This window comes from Manis pentadactyla, chromosome 8, assembly GCF_030020395.1.
Source record: "Manis pentadactyla isolate mManPen7 chromosome 8, mManPen7.hap1, whole genome shotgun sequence".
NCBI classification, from domain to species: domain Eukaryota; kingdom Metazoa; phylum Chordata; class Mammalia; order Pholidota; family Manidae; genus Manis; species Manis pentadactyla.
The window spans coordinates 101,075,888-101,098,512 of record NC_080026.1 but is presented as its reverse complement, the minus strand read 5'-3'; the positions used below and the strand labels follow the sequence as shown (position 1 = coordinate 101,098,512).

The 22,625-nt window shown below is 55.9% G+C and overlaps 1 protein-coding gene across 11 annotated transcripts in view; it reads right to left on the bottom strand.

Annotated features, from left to right (window-relative positions):
- Nucleotides 1-6,410: 6,410 nt before the first annotated feature.
- ZMIZ1 (zinc finger MIZ-type containing 1) overlaps nucleotides 6,411-22,625 on the bottom strand; it is a 224,350-nt gene continuing 208,135 nt past the window's right edge. For 10 of the 11 annotated variants that reach the window (XM_036928780.2, XM_036928784.2, XM_036928782.2 and 7 more), the window contains 10 exons: nucleotides 22,397-22,538; nucleotides 20,722-20,932; nucleotides 19,538-19,643; nucleotides 18,396-18,556; nucleotides 17,257-17,324; nucleotides 17,001-17,069; nucleotides 16,267-16,511; nucleotides 15,085-15,251; nucleotides 11,495-11,752; nucleotides 6,411-10,048 (listed from right to left, as the gene is read on the bottom strand). In XM_036928780.2, coding sequence (XP_036784675.1) covers nucleotides 9,941-10,048; nucleotides 11,495-11,752; nucleotides 15,085-15,251; nucleotides 16,267-16,511; nucleotides 17,001-17,069; nucleotides 17,257-17,324; nucleotides 18,396-18,556; nucleotides 19,538-19,643; nucleotides 20,722-20,932; nucleotides 22,397-22,538 — 1,535 coding nt within the window. In that variant the 3' untranslated portion in view covers nucleotides 6,411-9,940. The remainder of the gene's footprint in view (nucleotides 10,049-11,494; nucleotides 11,753-15,084; nucleotides 15,252-16,266; nucleotides 16,512-17,000; nucleotides 17,070-17,256; nucleotides 17,325-18,395; nucleotides 18,557-19,537; nucleotides 19,644-20,721; nucleotides 20,933-22,396; nucleotides 22,539-22,625) is intronic. The other variant, XM_036928785.2, reaches the window with a different exon arrangement.

Here is a 22,625-nt window from a genome sequence, read left to right as displayed (position 1 = left end):
GTCTTCAAGAAAATGAAGAATATTTCTGTGCATTCAATTTGCCCACAAACTGTATCTTATACCTGACTCTTTTCACTGAGTACCTTTGCCTGTCTGGTACTGTAAGCATGAGGGTTTGGGATGTCCTTTTCAGTAAATTATTTATGTTGTCTGCTTCTCACTTTTCTCTTTTATAAAATGGCATTTGCCTTGTGGTTTTGTTATAATGAATAAACAAAATTAGACAAATGAAGCAATTAGTTTAGTACCTGACATATAGTAAATGCTTAATAGATGGCAGTATGATTAGCAGTAGCTAGACATGTGAGGAAGGATAAGCTAGGTTTTGCTGCAGTAATGAATTAACACTAAGTATCACTGGTTTAATGTAATAAAGATGTACTTATTATTCAAGGTACATTTCCAACATAGATAAGTGGGAGGCTTGGCTCCACAAATTACTCAAGGATCTGGGTGGATGGAGGCTTCACCATATTGTAGTTGTACCATTTGTAATACATAGCCTCATCACATGGCAGGAGACAGGCATGCCAGAGAGCCTCGCAGTAATAATCAAATGCTTTGGTCTAGAAGCACCACACATTATTCAGACTCATGACTCATTTTCTAGAATTGTTCACACATACCTCACAAGGTGGGGAGGTGTAATACTCCCAAGTCCCTGGAAGGTTAGGAGAACCATATGAGAGAGTGACAGAAGTCTCCTTCACAGTGGATCTGAAGAGCACAAGACTGAGGCAGAGAGACCAGTTAGGAAGCTGTGAAGTTGTCCAGAGGAAAGCTAATGGTGGTCTTGGCTTATGGTAACAACACTTGGATACAGAGAAGATATCAGATTAAAAAGATATTTAGGGAGTCATCAGAACTTGGTTGTTAAGGTCATAGGAGGGATTGAGATACACATGGAGAAGCTGCAAACTGAGAAAAGGGTACAAGACCAACAGAGACTGCAAGAACGAAGATCTGCTGTCTTACGTGGGGCTCTCTGGCATTAGAGCCTGAGATGTGGATTCTTGTGAAGTTGATTTATTGAGGGATTGCTATTCAGAAATAACCCATAAGACCTGGGGTGAAACAGGGAAAGGCTACCCTTGGCTTGATCACAGAGCAAGAGCTTTGGAGTGTAAACTGTACCACAGAGTAATCATCACTTAAGGAAGAGGCCTAGCATTTTGTACTCTGTATTAGTCATTATTTGTGGGCTTCCCCCAAGAGGCTGCAACTTCCAAGACACAATGTCACCCAGGGGCCATTCTCTGGAGACGGGATAGTTGTGAGCTTTAAGAGCCAACATGCATGGTGGCTGGGGGATGGGTGCCTTGGCCCAGCAGAGGGGCTGTGTGTAGAGCACCACCATGTCTACTGAAGTCTATTCCTTGTACTGCTCAGATGTACCTGCTTCTCACATCAGGCTTATTCCAGCTACCTACTGATAGACATAGAGTGGCCAGTGGTTTGGGAAATACAATGCAAACTGAAGGACAGCATCCCATTCTCAAAGGATGTCATCTCCAAGTTGGTACCTCAGCTGCACCTTTAAGAGGCCATTCTACCATTTCTCAGGCCTGCAGCTTCTGATTGGTGCAACATGTGGCAGGACCAGAGGAACCTCTAGTCACGTACCCACTGCCTTTTCTGTAACCTGGATCTTAGTCTACAGTGATGTTGTATGAAAGCCTGTATCAGTGAATCAGATACTCTGTGAGCTCTTTGACAGTGGTGATGGCCTAAGGATCCTTAGGAAAGAGAAGCAAAGCTATACCCAGAATAAGTATCAGTCCTGGTCAGGGTGAGCCCCTGCCCTTTCCAGGACAGGAAGGGGTTCTACATAATAAACTTGCCACCAAGTTTCTCATTGGTCTCCTCGTGGGATTTCTGTGTCAGGGGTCAGCTTTGGTCTGTGTTGATGACGGGTTGGACATGTATCAGTGGCAGTAGCTAGATCAGCTTTGGTGAGAGGGAGCCCCACCTGTTGTGCTTGTATATAACTTGATCTCTGTCTCCATGGTGCTCTGTTTGCCAGCCCACATTGTGGGAGCGCTGGGTGGAGGGTGAGGGGTGAGGACCAAGCCTGGCTGACACCCACTGGCCAGACCATTCTGCCTCCTGGTGGTTCAGAGTCTCTTTTGAGGTGGACATGCTCGGGTGCATGTTAAAATGTGCCACATGGATCCTCACACTTGCTGCCAAATCCCATAGATCCATCTACACACCTCCTTCCCAGTCCTCCCTGTCTCTGATAGTCCCATTTTGCTCTTTCCAGTTCTCTAACTGGCTAGCTAAACCATTTGCCACTGCCCACAAGTATGTGTATCTCCTCTTCTCAGGTCACTTCTCTCTCTATGCAAAAGAGATGACCAGGTGCATTGCCCAAATCTCTGCCCAGTGGAAGGATTCCCTCTCACCAGAGGCTTTCAGCTCCTTGACGGGGCCTCTAACACAGACCCAGTCCACTTGCAGCTCGCCCCCACATACCTAAGTGCCTCATCTGTGAACCAAGTTCAGGAATTTTCCTTCTCTGCCAGATGGCTATAATAAACTCTCTATGTGGCAATATATATTGCCAAGGGAGAGATGTTGGTGCAGCCATCCCCCTCCCAAGTCTTGGGGTCTCACTCCTCCCCTACTGGGGGCCTGATTTGGGCAGCAGGCCTGGCTCCACTGAGCACGCAGCCCTCTCTGAAGTTCTGCCCCTTCCATGGTGAAGTCCTTGCCTCATGGCACTGTCTGCCTTCCAGCTGCAGACGATAAGGGTGTCTCAGTACTTCCTGCCAAGAGATTCCTCAGCCTCTCACACTTTGTTTTCAATCACCTATTAAGAGATCTGGGACTGTAATTTCCTTTCTTCAGTGAATCAGCAACACTCAGCAAAAGCCACTCAATTCAACAGTCTTAATGCTTATTCTTTCCTCCCACATCTCAAATTCAGAGACATTGCACCAGCAGGCACACCCTCACCTGTGTGCCATCCCAGCACACAGCAAGCAGAAGTCACAGCTGATCCCAGCTACCCTGTGCCCTTGACGATCAACAGTGATGATGTGTCATTCCCACCTGGTCACTGATCTGCCTCCAATGTTCTGTCCTCAGAGGTGGTCTCCCAGACCCATTCCTGCCACATGCTGTCTTAGGCCTGGTTCCCTAGGGGCAGAGCCTGAGACAGGCTTTCAGATTCCCAGAACCCATTGAGGAAGTGCCCTCAGGAGAAGCCTATAGGAGAGGGAGGAAGGCAGAAAAGGGAAAGGGAAAGAGCACAGCAAGCCTGTGTCTTCAGGCAAAGTCTAGTCCTGACAGGATCTACAGGGAAGGCTGGAACCCTGACCACACCACAGCCAAGAGGCTGTCCTTTGATTGCTTTTAGCACTCAGTCTTTGCCTGGGGGCCTCCTGGCCATCAGAGAGTGGGAGTGAGGGGGTGGGTCACCCCCCAGGTGAGGAGGTCCCTGTCTGCTGAGGGAATTTCTCTGGAGAGGAGAAGTTGTGAGCTGTGGCCAGCCAACACCCTTAGCAAAGGAGGGATGGGCACCGGCAGGTAAAGGAGACCCTGCCGGAGCTCCAGAGTACCGAGTTATTACAGAAACCTGTGAAGATAACAAAGAAGGCACATCAGAGGGACTCACAGAGAACCAGAGACCCAATAGAGGGGGCTGTCACAGAATCCAAGAGAAGCGTGTTTCAAGGAAGAAATGGCACCTGTCAAATGCAGCTTTGAGGTCCAGTCTTCAAAAGTAGCATGGACTTTAGCAACCAAGAGGTCACAGGTGAGCTTGCAAGAGAAGTTTCAGAGACCTTTACAGACTAGGCAGACAGGCATCGAGGATGACGGGTGATCAAGGAAAGAGTGAGTGTGGGCAGTTTCCTCCACTAAGAAGCCTGCATGAAAAGAAATAGAGAGAGACTGCAGTGAAGGGTGGCGACAAAGGCTGTTAGAGCTCATGATGCCAGGGCCCAAAGTCCAGACCTGGGAGGGCAGTTACAGGAAGCGTTTGGCGGATGATATCCCTCCCAGCAGAGGAGGCCATGGTGTCAGGGGCTGGTCCTGACTGGGGAAGGGACACCACATCCTCTGGGGAGCCTGGGTGCAAGATAGGTAAAGGTGGTGGGGGGAAGCAGGTTTGCAGGGAGTTAATAGGGGTCTGGGTGGTGATTGCATAGCCTTCTTAGAGCGAGGCAGGCATGGCGGAGCAGGAGGCTGGAGCAGAGGATGAGGGAAATGGGTGGACGGGTGGGAAGACCATGCCTTGAAGTCTCAGTGAGGTTGGAGACCCTGATCTGTCCTGGCATCAACCTGTAGAGCCAAATGACTTTCCCCAACAGCACCCTATGGTCTTATATAGAGGGACAGTCATTGGGTGCAGGTGGGGGATTTGTATGTGGGACTGGGGAGAACAGAAGCCCAGGATGACCCATGGGCTGGGGGCTGTGATATGTGGCCCCAGGTGTGGGAAGGGAGGGCAGCAAGAGGTCCGGGGGACTAAACTCCAAGCTGCCCCTTGCCAAGCCCTCAGCTAGGCTTTTGCTGTGGACTCTCCTCATTCTAGGCCCACAGTAGGAAGCAACCCATTTCAGGAGCTGTCAGAGTGCTGGGTCCCTGTGCAGCCTTGTGAGGCAGTCCCAGGCCTGTGTCAGCCGCATCCCTGGGTTCAGGTTCTGCAGCTGGAATACCAGCAGGGTTTGTTTTTCATTGCCATGTTGTAGGGCCCTGCCTCTCCCTCCTCACCCCCTGCACGCTTCCTCCCTTTAAGGCAATGGCATTCAAACTTTTTGTTTTTAACCACAACCCACAAGTAAGAATTAATTTTACACCATGATTCGGCAGACACACACACACACACACACACACACACACACACACACACAACTGCAACGAGAGTTTCATGATACAGTCCTCATGCTTGCTTTGCTTTGTAGGCTTTTACTGTTTGCTACTTTATTCTCATCCATTTCTTTAAAAAGTGCTGGTTGCCACCACCCAAGCTGATTTCTCAGGTCACTTAACGGGAAGCGCTGCTCAGAGGCGGTGGGGAGCTGCCCCTTGTGGAAGCTGTCACTGACGCTCCCCGCCCCTCTTCCTGGAGGAACATTCTCAGAGAAAACACCTCCTACCCCGGGGGTGCTGGCAGAAGATGCCTGCAGTTTAGCAGGGAGCAGGATTCCTTTTTTAACAAATTCTCCTTCTCCAGTCACTTTCTGTCTCCCAAGAAGAGAAACAGGCCTTCTTGGAGGAGCCCAATGTAGGGACCTCCAGGCAGCTGATTCCCCACTGGCTGTTCCGTGGCTGCTGTGACCATGCACCCCTCATCCTGCCTGGCTCCTGCACACACGCCCCCTCACCTAAGACCATCACATTCTCCTGGCACACCTTCCCACACATACCCCAGAGACACTCCAGGGAATGTATTTTGGGGTGCCAGCCCCCACTTCCCTCTCTGGACTTGCCCTCACCCCACCCCCAAGGGGAAGGCTGCGCATGGCAGTCACAGTCTGTTTCTTCCTTCAGAGGCCAGAGCTAAGTGGAGGAGGGGCGGCGACTGGCTGCTGGGCTCTGAGAATCAGATTCACTTCCCCAAACTTCCATGGGAGACACGGGAAGGATGGTGCTCCTCTCAGGGCCGAGGCCGCTTGACAAGTTAGGACTACGGCCCGGGGAGGGGCCGTACAACAGAACCCCACGGGGAGTGCAGCCACAGGGAAGAGAAAACCTACATTCCCCTTGGTGGGAGGCAGGGGTGTTGGGAAGTGGGGTGCCAGAGGGTGCCACTGAGAGACAACAGGGAGAGCTGCCTAGTCAGCAGCCCAGGATCTGTGCAACCTTATTATGCTTCTATTTCTTTCTTCACTCTGAATGCATGGGCAGAACTCTGGGCTGAACATGGGTAGGTTCCTGTTCCTTAAACCCACAAAACCTGTGGGGTGCTTGCTCTCAGGCATCAATCAGCACCACATGCCCTCCCTAAGTCCTCCACGCCCCACGCAGGGCCTGGTCCTATTCAGGCCCCCTTCCAACTCCTGCCGGTCCCACTGCCAGGATCTGGGGCTGATGGCGACAGGAGGAGATGAGGGCACTGGGCCCTGAGCTCTGTCACCTGGCCCCAGGTCCCAACACCTCTCCCAGGGACACCCATGCAGGCACTCCTCCAGCTCAGCACCCAAACTGCTTCCTTGTTTTCTTTTTCTGCAGGGTAATGGGGCAGGGGTGGTGGTTTAAAAGCAAAAACAAAAACACCCAAACCACCCCTTAATGTTCACAAAATAGCTAATTTGCCAAACCTTCATTTTTGTCGATTTATTTAGAAAAAAATTAACATGGGCAAATGAGATACCTCAGTGTTACAACAGAGTATAGAAATGTCTAGCAATAGTCAAATAATTTGATCTTTAAATACAAAATAACCACATGAACACCTAATATACAGGTTTCATCTGAATACATATTTATTAGATAAATATTAGAGGTTGTCACATCATCTAACTACATACAGCTTTGCAAGACTAGAAATCACAATTAGTTTTCTGACCAGTTTAAAGTATGAAATGATTGCATTGTACGTAGATGTACAAAGACGATGGCGGTGTCTGTGGGAGTTACTTCAGGCTGCACTGTGGATGTGTTTATGTATGTATGTGTGAATCACCTGCGATCATGATATCAAAAATTATACAAAGTATGAATTTGGTTACAATTTTCTTCCGAAATCCGTTTCTTTTCATTATTTCCATAGCACCCTAAAAATACACAGGTGGCAGGACTAGTACACTGAAGCTAAATAGTACATGTAGGTAAAATAAAAACAAAACAGAACAAAAATTCCTTTCCACACAGTGTCAGAATATATTACATGAGAGACAAATGTGGAGAGAGACCTCACAAACGCTAACAAACAAGATCTAGCTTTTCCACATTAGGATGGAGTTCCAAGCCTTTTTGTTTTGTTTTGTTCTGTTCTGTAAAATAAAAGCAATACACATTCCAAGGGAAATGAATGCATCTGTTAACATGTCTCTATTTCTCATTTACATATGTACACACGTCCCTTGAATCGCTGCTGCTGACGTTGCCCTATCTAGATGGGTCAGGCCGAGGGAGCAGACGTGTAGCTCTCTGAGGGGTTGGGGCTTCCATTAGGGAGAAAGTTATTAGAAGTCTCTTAGAAAATAAAATGGCTACAGGGAACATGGTACATGGGTAAAGCTTCAAACCAAGACGGGTGATTGCCTGTACCTGGGCCTTTCCGCTTGCCCACCGGCGCCCTGTCCATCTTGCAGAGGCAGCAGAAACATGCCTATGGCCTGGGTGGATGCTTGCCATGGAGAAGTGGCTTGCTGAGGCCTCGTTTTTGCTGAGGTTACTTATGGCTCCAAATAGTTGTCCAAAAGGATCAGGAAAGCATCTGCCCGGAGTTCAGAACCACCCGCTTGGGGAGGCTGTCATCGCCTGAATCTGTTGCCAGCTGGGGCTTGCTTCAGTCCCGGACGCCTTTATGCCTCCCTTACCCCCTGGCCTGGCTCCAAAATCACTCTGCTGGAGTACAGTTCCAGAGTGCCGGCTTCAGGCACCAAGATTCAGGAAAGCTATTCGCAGAGCTTGCTGGTGGAGGCTCGCCTGGGAGGGGCCCCAAGAAACCTGCCTCAGGTGCTGAGCCCACGGCTTTCTCAGAGGTGACTGAGGGAGGTGCTTGGAGCCCGGGCTGTGGACAGCAAATCGACCCCCTGCACCAGAAAGCTGTGGATAGGTCAGTGAGCAGACACCCTGGTAAGAACCAGAACAAGACCCCTGGCCTTTCTGGGAAAAGGTAGCTTGGCAGGAAGCAGGAACTTCTAAGGCAGGCATCTGTCAGTCTGTCTGGGGCAGAACATTCCCGGATGGCCTGACACAGAGCGCGCCCACCTGCTGGGGCTATCACGCCCTGGCCAAGGACGGCCACATGCTAACCCGGTGTCTGTCCCCACTAGCCAACTGGGGATGGCTCTAAGCAGTGGGCGGCCTGGTCCTCTAACTCATGGTACAGCCGCCCTTGCTCTTTGTCCCTTCATCTGTACAAATAGCCCTGGTTGCTTTTTTGTTTTTGTTTGTTGTTTTTTTTTTTTAAAAAAGGACTCGGTCTTTGTCATTGAGTCAAGGTATTTTAAAAACACCAGCAAAGGCTATAACCAGGTCATGAAAATGTTGAATATTATCAAAGACAATACTAAAATATTCACAAAGATATTTACAAAAGCAATTCTTAAAATAATTGATTTGCATACTGAACACCACGCTGTTTGAAAAAACCTTGACAACAGGACAAAGGAAAGGTGGCGGGGGTGGGGGGACAATGGCAGCTTTCCTCCAGAAAACCTTGTGCCAGTCATCTGGTCCAGCGGCTGGAAATCAGCTGGAGCCACCGTTTCGGTCAAATCCAGGAGTGCTGGGGACCACCAGCCACAGAGGGAGGCGGACACAGAGAATGCAGGCAGGGCACAGGGCGCGGGAGAGGGCCCCAGGCAGCAGCAGGGAGGGGCGCAACGAATTCACAGGCCACCAAAGTGACTGGACAGCATCAGGCCACGTGGCCGAAGGGAGCACAGAGGAGCCTGAAACGACACGGACGCACACGCTACCCGGGAGACTTGGGAGCGGAGACGGAGTGAGGCAGTGGAAAGCCAGAGGCTGCTTCCGCTTGAGCGAGCAGGAGTATGGGTGAGGAACACAGGGAAGGAGGGGCTGGCAGCCAGCTGTGGCGTCTGCAGAACCACTATGCGGTGCTCTTGGGCATATCCCGGCACACGCGCTAACAGCCTGGGCTGGAGCCAGGGGCGGCCTCGAACACAGGGACAGGCAGAGAGGCCGGAGAGACACCAGTGCCTGGCATTCCTGCTCCTAAGTCTACGCATGCGCCGGCGTCCATGCCTCCCCTGCCTTTCAACTGCCCCACCTTGCTGTCTGGGTGGACAAAGGAGAGCTAGGACAGAGGGAAGCGGGTGTCCCACATTAACAGCCTGGGAGAGGTGGGTGGGGAGCAGGAGGAAGGAAGAGAACAAACACATGGAGAGAAGTGGTTTGCTTGCTGTCCAAGTCCAATGTTCCTTTTCTCCAGATGACTTTGTAGCTTTAAACTGTCACTTAAAAACAGGGAGTGGCTTGGAGCAAAATTTTCAGTTGCTGTTCCTATTTGACTCCAATTCAGCTGGCGGCACTGCCCCGCCTCGACTAAGGGCACAATAATTTTGGCTGGGTACTCTCTCTGCCCCCTCCCCCGCCCCAAGGCGGGGCCCTGGCCTGAGTTCAAGGTGGCAGAGCCATCTGCTGGGTTGTCCTGGCTCTGAGGAGGCCCCTTTCCCACCAGTCCCTAAGCAGGAATGGCACGCCCTCTCTCAAACAGATTCTTGTCCTTTTTCTCTGCTTTCTGAGAGAGTGTTTACAGGGTATCTTGGCTTAGAGGTCAGGGGGCCAGAGTGATGACCTAGGCCCCGAGAGAGTTCTCTTTCCCAGAGGTTTGTGCTTTTCTGTGGTGGGTGGTGGTGGTGGGTGGGCTGTTCTCACTCCTGCCAACTGTCACTGCTCCTCCAAGGCTTGGAGCCCACCTGAGTCTCAGGGGGCTTCTTTCAGGCTCAGTCACTTGAAAGAGGCTCTGGGCTGGGAAGCAGGGAGTCAGAGTTACAGTTTAGAAACTGGAAGAACCTTGGGGGCCTGGGAGGTCGTTTGGAACCAGCACACAGAGGGACCAGGAAGCCATCGTCGGTGTGTGCCTCTCAGTGGGCCGGCTCCCCGTGGGGAGGGGCATCTTCAGGGCATGCTCTGGGCGCAGGTTGCAGCCCCACACAGCCTTCACAGTGCGCCTTCCCGCCCCCTTCGCAGCAGGGGCGGTCTCAGGACAGGGCTCCCTGGGGGACAGTGTGTGTGGGACAGACAGGGAAGGAGACAGAGCGGGAGGGGCGGCCCCGACGGAGGGGGGCGGGCTTCAGTTGTTCTCAAAGAGAGACAGGAGGTCATCATTACTATTGCTCGGCAGGTCAGGGGGGTCCAGGTACGAGAGGAGCTCGTCAGGATTTGTGAGTTCTGGAAGGAGCTGGAAAAGAAGTGCAGAAGCCCAGGTGAAGTGCCAGTCGAGGGGCCGGGTGGCCCGGGGTAAGGGATGCAGGGACCCCAGGCCTGTGCGCATGCCCTCTGCCTGCCTCCAGGGACCCTGGCCCAAGTGGGACACTCTTGAGTAGGGGCTGTGCCCAAATGCTTCCAGGCCAGCGTGCTAGTCTGGGGCACATCCATGCTTATTTCAGGCCTGGGAGAGAGGCGCCCTCAGCCCACGGGCTGGGAAGGCCCACGCTGGGCTTCTTCGTGACCGGAATATTCCTCTGGCCCTGAGACCCTGCCACGAGGAGCTGCCGGCACGTGGGCCTTCTAGCAGAAACCCTGTGGCTCTGCATGTAGTCTGTGGTCCCTGAAGCTCCTACCACTTGGGGCCTCTCCTAAGTGGTAGCTGCTCCTTGGTGAGCCTGTGGCTGCTGGCAGCACCATCCTTCCTCATGGCCCCTGGGCCAAGGCTGCACACTGTCCCTACCCACTGTGAGGTTCCTGGGGTCTGCCACATGCACACCCCTCATGAACCTAAAAGCATCTCCACTGGCTTGGTCTGGGGAGGGGATCTGGGCGAGAATCTAAGATGGCCACACACTGAATAAACCCTATTCACCATAAAGACTCTGACACTGCTGGGGCTCAGGGTGACTGTGGGGCTGGGACGCAAAGGACGGGAGCAGACCTCCAAGCTGGCAATCTAGAGCCTAGGGGTGTGGGATGATGAGGGCAAGTTGTGGTCCCTTCCCAGCCAGCTGCCAGCCCCCACTGTTCTGAGCACCCCTCCCCACCCCACTCTCGTCTCAAGACGGGTGACCCCTGAACCTCAGATGCCCACTGTTGCCTCAGTAAGCTGCGGCGTGACCGAGGCTGGTCCTGCTGTCACCCACAGGGGTCTCTCTCAGAGTGAGCGATGGAGCAAGCAGAAGCACAGGGCATGAAGAACACACGGACAAAAAACTGGAGACAGACGTACACCAGCGAGACAGAAGGACCCTGTCCCTCCAGCCCCTCCCCTGCCTCAGGCCAGAGAGTGTGGCAGACACGGAGATGGCAAGCTCAATGTGGGGGGAAGAGGAGGGGGTGGGAGGAAGGGAAGGGATCTTCCTGAGCTGCCTCCAGAACCCCCCCACAGGGACTGTGTGGGGACCTGGTGGGGAGGTGGGGCTGGGCTGCAGGCTGAGGCCAAGGGGCCGAGGGGCAGGCACTGGCAGGTGGCATGGGGATGCTCCCCTCAGTGAGGCTTCCTGACTGTGGGGCTCCCTGGTGCTACAGCCAGCAGAGGCAGGCTGGCTAGGCCCCCATCCACCACCCACCCACCCGCTCAGAGCTGTACCGCCTCCACCCTGGGCCTTGAGCCCTCAACACCCACCCTTGCTCTTGGGCAGGTCCTGGTGCCAGGCCTAGCCCCCGGCCAAAGCAAGTGGCGACCCCAACTTACATCCAGCGAAGGCTCCGGCATGTCAGATGCTCCCTGTGCTCCGGCCTGACCCTCTAAGGCTGAGGAGGGGTTAAAGGTCAGGTCGCTGTGTGGATGGTTGCCGGGAGCGGCCTGTGGCGGTTGCCGGGGAGGCTGGGAAGGAGCAGCAGGAGCCCCACTGTGATGTAATGGAGGCCCTGACTGGCTGCTGGGGTGTGGGACGTGCAAACCTTGTGGTATGGAGGGATGGGGCTGGTCAGAACTGCCAGCATGTGGCATCTGTGGAGGAGGAGAGAGCAGGAGAAAAGAAAGGTGAGGTGACGAGGTATAGCGACGAGATGCCTGGAGAAATGAAAACCAAACCAAACCAAACCAGGAAAATAACAAACCCCCAAAACAAAGCTACCCTTTTACAAAGCCTGATGGTTTTGTTTCTTTTTTTTTTTTTTTTTCAGAGAAACAAACAAAAAAGTCCTCCCCAAAAACTGCCAGTCAGGGAGGTGTGGAGAGGAAGGCGGGGTAAGGGGCCTCTGAGGCTGCGTGGGGCCGGCGGGGCCGCAGCTAGGGTCTCTGAGATGAGCAGACACTGAGTGCCCAGCCGCCTCTCCAGCTCAGACCCATCCCCACAACGAATGACAGCGAGGGAAGAATGGAGAAGCAAACGGGCATGTTTCCAGGGAGCGGGCAGGCGGGAGGGGTGCTGTTAGCAGCGTGGCGCGGGCCCCCGAGGGCCAGGGAGTAGACAGCAGACACGGACAGACAGCATGGGGCAGGCGTGCAGCTCAGATGTGGGTCTGCGCCCCCACACAGGCCTTGCGCGGGAGGTGTTGATGGGCAAGCAGGTTCCTTCTGAGAGCCCAGTGTGGCAATAGCCAGTGCCTCAGCACAAGCCCTGCCTGCTGCCAGGTGTAGGGTGGAACTGAACCAAAGTCAACGGAGCAGAGCAGGGGCTTCTCAGCACTGCCAGACCCTTCCTCCTGGCCACCCACCTAGGCGGCTACAGGCTGCACCTGCAGGATGCCTCCCAAGGCATGTGGGCTCACTAAGGGGGTGTCTTGCTGAGGTTGGCACAGATGGTACTTCTCTAGCAGATAAACTAGAGGACTCCCACCCCACACGCCATGTGCGATGCACCTGAACACCAACCGCCTGGACTGGGGTCGGGCAGGTGGGGGGTCAGGGGGCGCATGGTAGTGAGATCTAACCTCCCCTGCCAGCTGTGTGCTGTCCTGAGATTTGGGTGGAAGGCTGAGTCCAAGCCTTCATCCACTACCAGCACCCTGGCAGGGCCCCAGCCCCACCTGCACTGTGCTAGTGAAGGGGAGCTCCCTGCCTGGCCAGGCCACTTGCTCAGAATGGGCAGCCTGGTGACCGAATGTCTCCTCGGTCTTTAGCATCTTCCTCCCCACCCTGTCTTCTGGACCACGTGGAAACATTACTTTCTCTCCTCCTGGGTTTGGAAACGGCAGCCACACCTTCCCTGATCTTCTCCAGACCCTCGTTCCTCTTCCTGTTTTCCCTACAAGCTGCTGTGGGCTGGCCTCTGTGCCTGGTCCAGGTGGCCCCACACAGCACAGTGCCCCTTTAGCCAAGAATGGGTGAGACCACACAACCAGGGGGTTGGTGACCCTGGGAGACCACATATGGGATGCACACAAAATACAGAGACCAGGAGAGGGTGTAGGGACAGCCACTATAGCTGTGTGAGACCAGCTTGTGACGCCCACCTGTGCCCGTGGATGCCCCACAGTGCACATCCTGGGGGGTAGGGGGTGGGTCCACACTCCTGGAATAGCCCATCCCAGGACACAGTCCCTGGATCTGATGACACAGCTGTACCCCTTGGCCCTGACATCCTGCCAGAATGCCCCAGGGCCTGGAGGGGCAGGTGCTCACTGGGACCTGCTGATACACCTGCCAACCTGCCACCTGTCATGGGAGAGTCCTTGTGTGAACCAGCACTTGGTTGCAGCCCTCCTGCTAGTCCCCATGTGCATGGGAATCCTTCCCAGCCGCATGCTTAGCCAGGCCTGTGCCTGTATCACCCCACCTCACACAGCCGTATGCCTGGGTCCAGGTGCCATCTAAAGAGCCCAGAAATGCGGAAGGACAGCGCTTATCTAGGGAGCATCCTGGGAGGCTGTGAAGTCGACTCACAGGCTTAGGTCCCTCTGCAAAGGCCCCAGGCAGTAGGACTAAGGCAGGAGAGAGCCAAGGATGGGACACAAAGGGCACCCGGCTACCCAGGGCTGGGAATCTTGAGAGCTCAGGATGTGAGTGTGGGGGGTTATCTGGGTGACTCCTGGGAGTGCAACGCTGAGGTCTTAGGGAACAGGGCTGGGAAAGGGGGTCCAGGAGAGGTCCTCAGAAATTGGCAGCCCCATGGGGCTGAAAATAACTTGCAAAAATGTGCTGAAGCCTGATGAAAGCAGCTTTTCCCCATTGGCATTCTGGGGTTCCACGGGGAAGTTGCTGTGGTGTCCCTCACCCAGAATCCTGGTCGATAGTCACTCATGCTGAGAAGTGGGCAGCTCTGGCCCACAGGACAGCCTCTGGCCCAGTGGTGGACCAACTCCATGTGTATACAGAACAACCCAGAGGCCCCTTGCTTCCAGGCCCTGCGATGGAGGATGGGAGGGCCTGGAGTGGCGCCCTCTGGTGGGGTCCCACCCAACTCCACCGACAAGCACTGGCGAGATCCCTGGAGCCTTTTCTCAAGCTGGTGTGGCCCAGGACCCACAGCCAGGCCCTCAGTGACTGCTCCTCCTCCTCCTAAGGTGAGAGACCAGGGACAGACAGAATGACTGAGGCCTCAGACTTCAGCCCTCAGGCCTCGGTTTCCCCGAAACACCAACTGTTCTCCCTCCATCCAGGCACCACCAGAACTTCCGCCCCATTGGTGCACAGCTGGTGTCTGTCCTGCTGACACCTGATACCGGGCCCAGCCCAGAGCACAGACTCAGGGAATGGCTGTCACAATGACGGGGCCCATCTGGTGCTCACCAGATGGGGACTCTGGAGATGGCTGGGCCTCCTACAACTGTCGTCGGGGCGACAGGAAGGGGAGGCCCCTGGATGGCACGGGACACCTTACCAGCGAGGGGCTTTCTCAGCAACATAGAGTATGTGATACTATGTAAAACAGGATAAGAAATGAATACCCTCAGGATAATAAGACATTCCAACATTTCTTTTTGCAGAAGGTGGTGATACCCTAAAAATTCACACCCCTGGGGAGTAATTGCCTAAGTTTGGGACAAAAAATCTAGATGGCTGGGGCTTCAGTATGTCAGTAAAAGAGTGTGTGTAAATGGAGGGCTGTGGGGGGTGGGGGCTGGGGGCATATGTGGGGCATGTGCCTGTGTATATGCAGGATGGAGCCTGAAGCTTCCCCCATCTCCTGAGAATCCCATGCCCTTCGGTGAGATGCTAAGTCCAAGGATGCCAACAGGCCATGACCAGTCTCGGTCAGGCCTCTCACTCCCTTCCCAGCCCCCAGACCCACTTCTCAGTTCTCCCCCTTTGCCTGGGAGGGAACTAGGCAAACAGCAGAAAGGTCCCGGGGGAGCCCTCTTCCCCCACACCCCCCTGGGGGTGAGGGAGGTACTCACAGTCTCCTGCATGGGGTGACTGAGGGGTTTCTCGAGGGTGGCCATGTTGTTGGGCATGTCCGGTGGGTGGGAGAGCTGGGGGGGCCCATGCATGAAGTCGTTCATGGATGTCCCGCCAGGGTTCCCATGGGGGAAGTCAAAGTTGCCATGGCCCTGGTAGTTATTGCCTGGGGAGGGAACAAGAGGGCAAGGGGCTGTCACCCAGAGGGAAGGGAGGCTGCAGCCTTAGACCTCCCGGCTGTAGGACGGGGTAGTGGGGCAGCCTTCTCCAGTGGGCCCCAGTGCCCCCCAACGGGTGCAGTTCTAGGTAGGCAGAGGGGCAGTGTGGGAGGAAGGGACGGCCAGGCTCCTGCAGGTGGGGGGAGGACATGGCATGAGGCCCAGGTGTGAACCTCCCACAGCTCCCCTGCTCTCACATCACTGGGCAAACCTGGGTCCTGGAAGGAGGGCAGGACCTGCCAAGTCCACGAAGAAAGTTTCTTCAGACTCACGATGGCACCATTAGAAGCCAGCTGTCTGACCTCCCTGGCCACTCCCCACTTCTGGTACGTGGCTGTGCTGAGGGGTCTGGAGATCAGCATGCTGGGAACTGTGGCTGGGTGGCTAACCTCTCTGGGCCTCTAGGCACCCAGGAGACCCAGGGACTAAGAGCAGGGATACTGTGGGGACTGCCATCCTGTGCCTGAGGTGGGATGGAGATTTTCTAGGAACCTAGCACAGTATGGGTACAGCTTGGTCTGGGTAGCAGGGTGAATAAAACCCAGGAGGGCCAGGGAAGGGCCACGAACTCCAGTGGGAGTGCTCTGTTAGCCCCAGGGCCTGGCACCTGCTTGCCCAAAGTCAAGGAGCTGTCCCCAGGGCTCCAGGAGTCCGGAGAGGAAGCCGGGCAGGGCGGGGTAGGAGAGGTGGGAGGCTGGCTCGCGTGGCAGCTCCTCACTCTCCCTTCCTAGCTGGGTGCCAATCCACACAGCTGGATGGAACCAGGGGGTTGGACAGAGAGGGGAGAATGGCATTGTGTGGGGCCCTGTACCCGAGTCTGGTGATGTGGGGTTGTCTTTGTGGGTGCACGTTACCTCTACCTCTTTACCTTATGCTCTCCTGGCACTTGCCACCATCAGCCCAGAAATCCTGTGCCCCTGCTGCGACTTCTCCCTCCCTCCCTACTTGTCCAGGATGGCCTACCTTGGCTGCTGTAGTCACTGGAGTTGGTGCCCCCAGGCGGAGGTGGGAGTGGGTAGGGGGATGGCCCAGGGCCCAGGGCCGCGATCATCTCCATGACGTTGGGCATGATCATCTGGCTGGGACTCATGGTCTTGAACCGCTTGGAGGGGATGCCATCGGGGTCATCTTTAATATGTAGGTCCGACTTGATGGGCACCGGCCGCCAGCTGCATGTTGGGTCAATGGTGACCTCTTCAAACTCAGAGCTAGGGGAGTAAGGGCATGGGGTGGAGGCCTCCGGGTGCTGGGCTTGCACACAAGCACCCGGAGCTTGGCAGATACTGAGATGTCCTTGTCTAGGCCCCTTGCCCCTATTCTCGCCACATTCTGCATGACAGAGGTGTGGGGGATTTTTATAGCTGTTTGAAAGATGGGGAGACTGAGGCTAGGAAAAGCAAGTGGCTGGGCACGGGGCAGCTGGCCCCAAGACCTCCCAACCAGAGAGTGACTGTTGGGGGCACTGACAGCATCCTGCTTTGAGTTTGGTCCTTTCTGGAAAGTTGATTTGCCACCAGGTACAGAACAGTCTGTGGTAGAGTCACAGAGAGGTGGGAGATGTGGGGGTGTGGTCTGACAGCCTAGGGAGGAGGGGATCTCACGGGTGTCCACATGCTTACCTCGTCCAAGCCAGGCCAGCACTACCCGCCCCACCCCCTGCCCGTACTCCACGCCCCTAGCCAGGGAGGCCCACTTACTGCTGGATGGCATTCAGGATGCCCCACATGTACTGATCCACCTCCAGGCCCTCAAGCAGAGCGGTTTTACTGGAAAAGGAGAGAGGGTCTTGGCGTTTGCTTCGGAACCCTGTTGTGGGGCACAACTCTCCTCCCCTGCTACATCTTTAAGACCCTGCTCCTACTGCTGGTTACTATCGGGGGTGCAGAGGATCCTGAGCTCTTCCCCTCCATGGCCAGGTGAGGAAGCTCCCGCTGGGGAGGGGACATTACTCACTTGCACACGGGACACCTCCAGGTCCCTCTCTCACAATTCAGCTGCAGGTATGACTCCAGATCAAAGCACTGGGGAGGCCAGGAGACAGATAAAATCACGACTCTCAGAAACCACTTCGATGCAAGTTCTGTTGCCACTGGGACCCATATGAACCCCTCCCACGAGGGAGGGAAACAGGTGGTGGGACAGACTTAAGAGGTGGCTGCTGGGTGGGGTGATGACCAGTGTCACCATTCTGTGTCTCACAGAGCAAACTGGCCACACCGATTCCCTACACAATTCTGCTGAGCACTCCTCAACTGCCCCCATGCCCAGATGGCCCGCGCCCATGTCCTCTGAGAAGCCTTCCTGCCCGCCACCCCTCCACGGCTGCTCACTGATTCTGCCACATGACAGCCCCTCACTGAGGAGGGCAGTGTGGACTCCAGCCTCTCCATCAGCCCAGCCCAGGCTGAGAACACACCTGGTCCAGTCCATCAATGGGTGCCTGAGAAAGTGACCTAATGTCCGTTGTGCTCACAGTATTGTCCCAGAGGGAGGCTCTTGCCCCACGAGGAAGCCCCAGGCCAGCTGTGTGTGAGGGTGGGGCTGAGAGCCCAGCCTGGCCCTGAAGCCTCCTCTCCTTCCCCAGCCCTCCCTGCATGCCCACGCCAAGGCAGGGAGGGCTTCTTGTCCCCTCTTCTGGGGTTTCTTCTCTGAGCAGCCCCCCTCCCAGGAAATGCCACCCATCTGGGCTGCCCACAGTCACTCGACAGCCTTTCATTCCTCCTCCACTTCCTGAGCACCTGCTCAGAATAAGGCCCTGGGACACAACAGCCACCAGGCAGAGGTGTCCCTGCTCTCAGTCTCCAAACCAGCTGTGGCCTTATGTGCAGGATTCTGGGCTGGCATCTGACATCTGCCAGGGCAGGGACTATCTAAATCCAGTTCTGCGGCCCCTTGGGAACCTAGGCCTTTGCATGCAGAGAAGATTCTCAAAGGATAAATGATGGCTGGAGTGAGGGACATCAGCTGCTCTCATGGCCATGGCATCCTTTGTGGATCTGAGACAGGCCCTGCTGCCCCCTCTGCCTGTCCCTACCATCCCAGCCAGCCTCCAGGTGGCTCCCCACCAAGCCGCTCCTGCTGGGACCACCCACCTGGACATGCTTGCAGTCATGACCTCGAGCAGGCAGCTGGATGCGCCGGAATGTGATAGGGCACTTCAGGGACACCTTGATGGCGGTTTGCTCCACGCCATCCTCCCCATTGAGGGTCGTGTTGCCTGACGAGGCAGCAACGCTGCTGAAATTCCGCTTGACTGTGGGGTGGGAGGCACAGGTGCATAAGGAGGGCAGGGTCATACTGCACATGCCCCCCATACCGTCATGGGGCCGAAACACCTGCTTCTCCACCCCCCCCCCCAAAACACTGGGAGGTCCTGGCAAGAACTGCAGTGCACCCAGCCTGGTCAACAGTGAGCTTGACCTGCCAGGTGCCCTGGGCCACCCAGTACTTCGGAAAGGCAGCCCCCAGGTGCAATGTGTGGAGTACACATGCCCCTGCAGGTGGCCATGTCAGTTCCCTGGCTTATGAAGAACAGGTCCCCCCACCACCACCCCCTTTCACCGGGAAGGGAGACTTTCTGCAAAACTTGCAGAGTCCCTGTCTGGCACTTCTCTGGTTTTCCAGGTCTGCAGACGAGCTAGCCACCCCTCAGGCACTTTTGTACTTAATACTTCAAGTGTGGAAATGGAAATGGGCAACTGCCTGGCAGGATTCTAGGGCCTGGGGGTAGCAAAGAAGCACAAATGAAGTGGGGAGCAGTATGCAACTTCCTGCCTGGCACTCCCAAGAGTCATCTCTGCTAAAGGAGTGGACTCTGAGCCAAGGCCCTCCCCCTCTAGAGTTGGGCATGAGATGTTGAGGTGGGGAGTCTGGAATCCACTCCCATGCCTCCCTCCTGGTGAAGATCCCTGCTTCTCCAGTTCCACCCATCCTTCTAGGTGATCACCTCCTCCAGGAAGCTGGGCCTGTCATTTTGTTTTAATCTGCCTCATGCCCTGTACGACAATAAGCCAGGTCTTTTAGGTGGTCCAGAGTTACCTCCATGTTTTACTGTACCATGTTCATCTGATCAGCCCCACAGCCCCAGTTGGATGGGCATGAGTTGGGGGTGATGGTTGGTGACCAGGAACACTGAGGGCCCTGGGTGCCATGCATGGAGCCGAAGGCTGGCCCTGGGTGGATGCTGGGCCTGAGTGGGCCTGGGGGCAGGTCTCACTCCCTGCACCCCACTCACTTTTTGTGATGCAGTGCTCTGCAGGCAGGAGGCGCTTCTTGAGGAGGCCTTGCAGCACAGAGCGCACAGAGGGCCGGTGGACCAGCTGCAGCACGAAGAGGTGGGACTGTCGAGAAAGAGGGGATGCTGGGTCCCTGCCCCATGGCCCAGTGATGCCACCCTAGGAGCAGGTCCCCAGGACTTGGGAGATAGTCCTTGAAGCCCAGGATGTGTCCTGGGACCTGTGAGCCTGGGACCCAGGACAGGGTCACCACCGAGGGACAGCTGCCGCTGCTCTAGGCTGACAGGCTGACTCTGACACTGAAACACCCCTGGGAGGAAGTTATGAGACACCCAGCATGGATCCTGGAGATGGCCTGGCTTTTTAACCTCATCCACCATTGCTCCCCATCTCAGGCCCTCTGTACTTTCTGCCAAAGGGCAGTGTCCCTGACTTCACTTCCCCAGGAAGCCTTCCAGGATCCCCACAAGCCCCGCAGGCTCCTCACTCTGACAGCGTCCCTGGCCCTATAAGCCCTGTCTCTGGGTGGCTTCAGGATCTCCTGTGTTCATAAGGATCAGAGCTTTCCCTTCTCCCGTGTCGTCCACTGAGGCCAGCAAAGCAGGGAAGGCAATCTACCTCTCTGCAGATCCCGAGCAAGCCCTGCATGCCAGGACCATGGCTCAGATGGGGTCCTGGATCAGTGAGTCACAGATTTGAGGGACAGACAGACATACAATTCTAAGACAGGTGGGCTGGGGCAAGAAGGGAGAGTTGCTGCCAGACTTGGTGGGGCTGGGTCAGGGGGAAAAGGTGGTTAGAATATAACAATTTCTTGACAGTGAGGCCAGAACAGAGCATAGCTTGGAGAGGCACACCTAACGTCACAAGTCCAAGAAGGTGGTGGGCACAGGCAGGAGTCAGGAAGGGTCTGCGGGAGGAGTGAGCTGAGTACACAGAGCAGATGGAGGCTGCAGTTCAACAGGGGAAAAGGCCAAGTTTAAGGCCAGAGCAGCGTGGCTTTGAAGGTCCACCTGGGTTTGGATTTTATTCCACAGCCATGTGGAGACTGGCTGCCTGTTTCTGAAAGATTCACTTTGGTGGCGGTGGGGATGGGGGACAGAGACCCATGGGAAAGGCTGAGGACCCCAGGGGCTGAGGACGGGGACTCCTGCGCTGGGCCCCTGGCCGCCCCCATACTCACGCAGCAGCAAGCCGTGACGGTGATCTGGATGGTGTTGCGGCCTGGCTGGCACACGTGCTTGAGGTGCAGGGGCTTGTGGGAGGTCTTGTTGTCACCACGCTCAATGGTGAGGGGTGTGGCGTTCACGCTGACCTGCACCGAGGCGGGCCAGTTGGTGTTCATCTGCCGGTCCTCGTGGTGGTAGCACTTAAACTGCAGCTCCAGGTCAGACCTGGGGGTGGGGCCGAGGCCCAGATCGGCTCTGTGAGAGGGCTGCCCTTGCCTCGACGCCTGGACCCTAACTCGCCATAGCCGCACGAGTTCTAGGACCCCTCAGGACCCCATACCCTCAGCCACGACTGGTTCCCCAGCCCCAAGCTCTCCCTTCGCACCTAGCTATTCCCCCTGTCCACATCGCCAATCAAAACCCATCCCAACGTTCCCAGCTCCCTCTACAATCTCCTCCAGTCCCCCTCCTGTAAGATGACTCCTGTTCCCCAGAACAGAGACAGAGGGACAGAAAGGACAGATGCTAATTTGACAGGACTAGCTGGGAGGCTGATGATGCCCATCCTGGACAACGGTTAGGAGAAGCCACCCAGGCCAGAGCCATGTCTGGTCCAGTCCCACTGCAAGGTGGGCCGCAGGGACACGGCACTGAAGGAGTGCCCATGACCCCAGTATAACCCCGGGGAATGAAGAACAAGCAGGGCCGGTGGCCAAGGCCCTGGGGGGTGGGGTGAGCACGCCCCTGTGCAGGACTCCGTACCCTCCTGCCCGAGCGCCTGAGCTCCTGGGCCCTTGCGCCAACCCCAGCTCTGTCTCAGCCCTCACTGAGCCTGCTCAGTATGGCTGAGGCAGGCAACAGGCAAGCTGTGTGTGTGTGCCCGCGCCCAGGGCAGGCCCTTCTTGGCCCTCAGGGTGCTCCCTGGCAGCTGAAGGGCTCTGTCATAGGCCCCGCCAGGCAGTGGGAGTCCTGCCTGTGAAGGAAGGGCTGAGGGTGGGGACAGCAACAAGTTCAAGGCCCAAGCCCTGCTCTGCGGCTGCCAGCTGTGAGAACCCCACAAGCCAACCAGCTTCTCTGGCCTCACTGTCCAGAGAGCAAGCACTGCTCACTCACAAGATCAAACGAGATCAGGTGTGGAAGGAAGGGGACACAGGGCCTGGCACAGCCAGGACTCTGCATGCTGGTGTTCCAGTGTTTGAGCAGCAGCCCTGCCTGGAGGCCAGCCCCTTGCAATCTGCAGGCACGACTCAAATCTGGTCCTGCCCGACTCAGCCTCATCTTTCCACATCCCTGGCTCTGGATACAAGCCATGCTCAAGGTCCCCCTTGCCAACTCAGGGCCTCCACAGCAGTACCTCCTTCTCAGCCTTTAGGTCTGAGCGAGTCTCTGGGAGGTTGTCTCTGACCACTCAGGGTGGCCTCAGGACTGGGGTCACAGCTGCTCCCTGCCCTCAGGCTCCTATGCCTACTGAGGCTGCCTGCTTTTTTTCCCTGTACCCTCAGGTTCCCTGTGACATCCCCAGGACCTAACACACAGCAGGGCCCAGTCCATGATGCTGAGCAGGTGAAGATGGCAGGCAGACACTGCTGCCACCTCTCCAGGGCAATGCTGGGGCCCAGGGATATCACCACCAGGTGCCTCTTCCACCCAGCTTGGGCCCATTTCCCCTGCCCCCCATCCAACACTCACCTCCACATCAGCGTCTGGTGGACCGTGGGCCGCAAGTGAAAGACATGGTTGCTGACGGCCAGGTTGTGCTCCAGACGGAAGGGCTCCAGCACCACACCATCCCGCACGGGGAACGTGAGCCGCAGCTCATCGTTATGGTTAGCTGGGGCGGGGTAGGAGGTGGATGAGCCACAGCCCGTGGCCACCACAGGCACACAGCAACATGGGCTCCAGGTGGGTGGGGGTCACT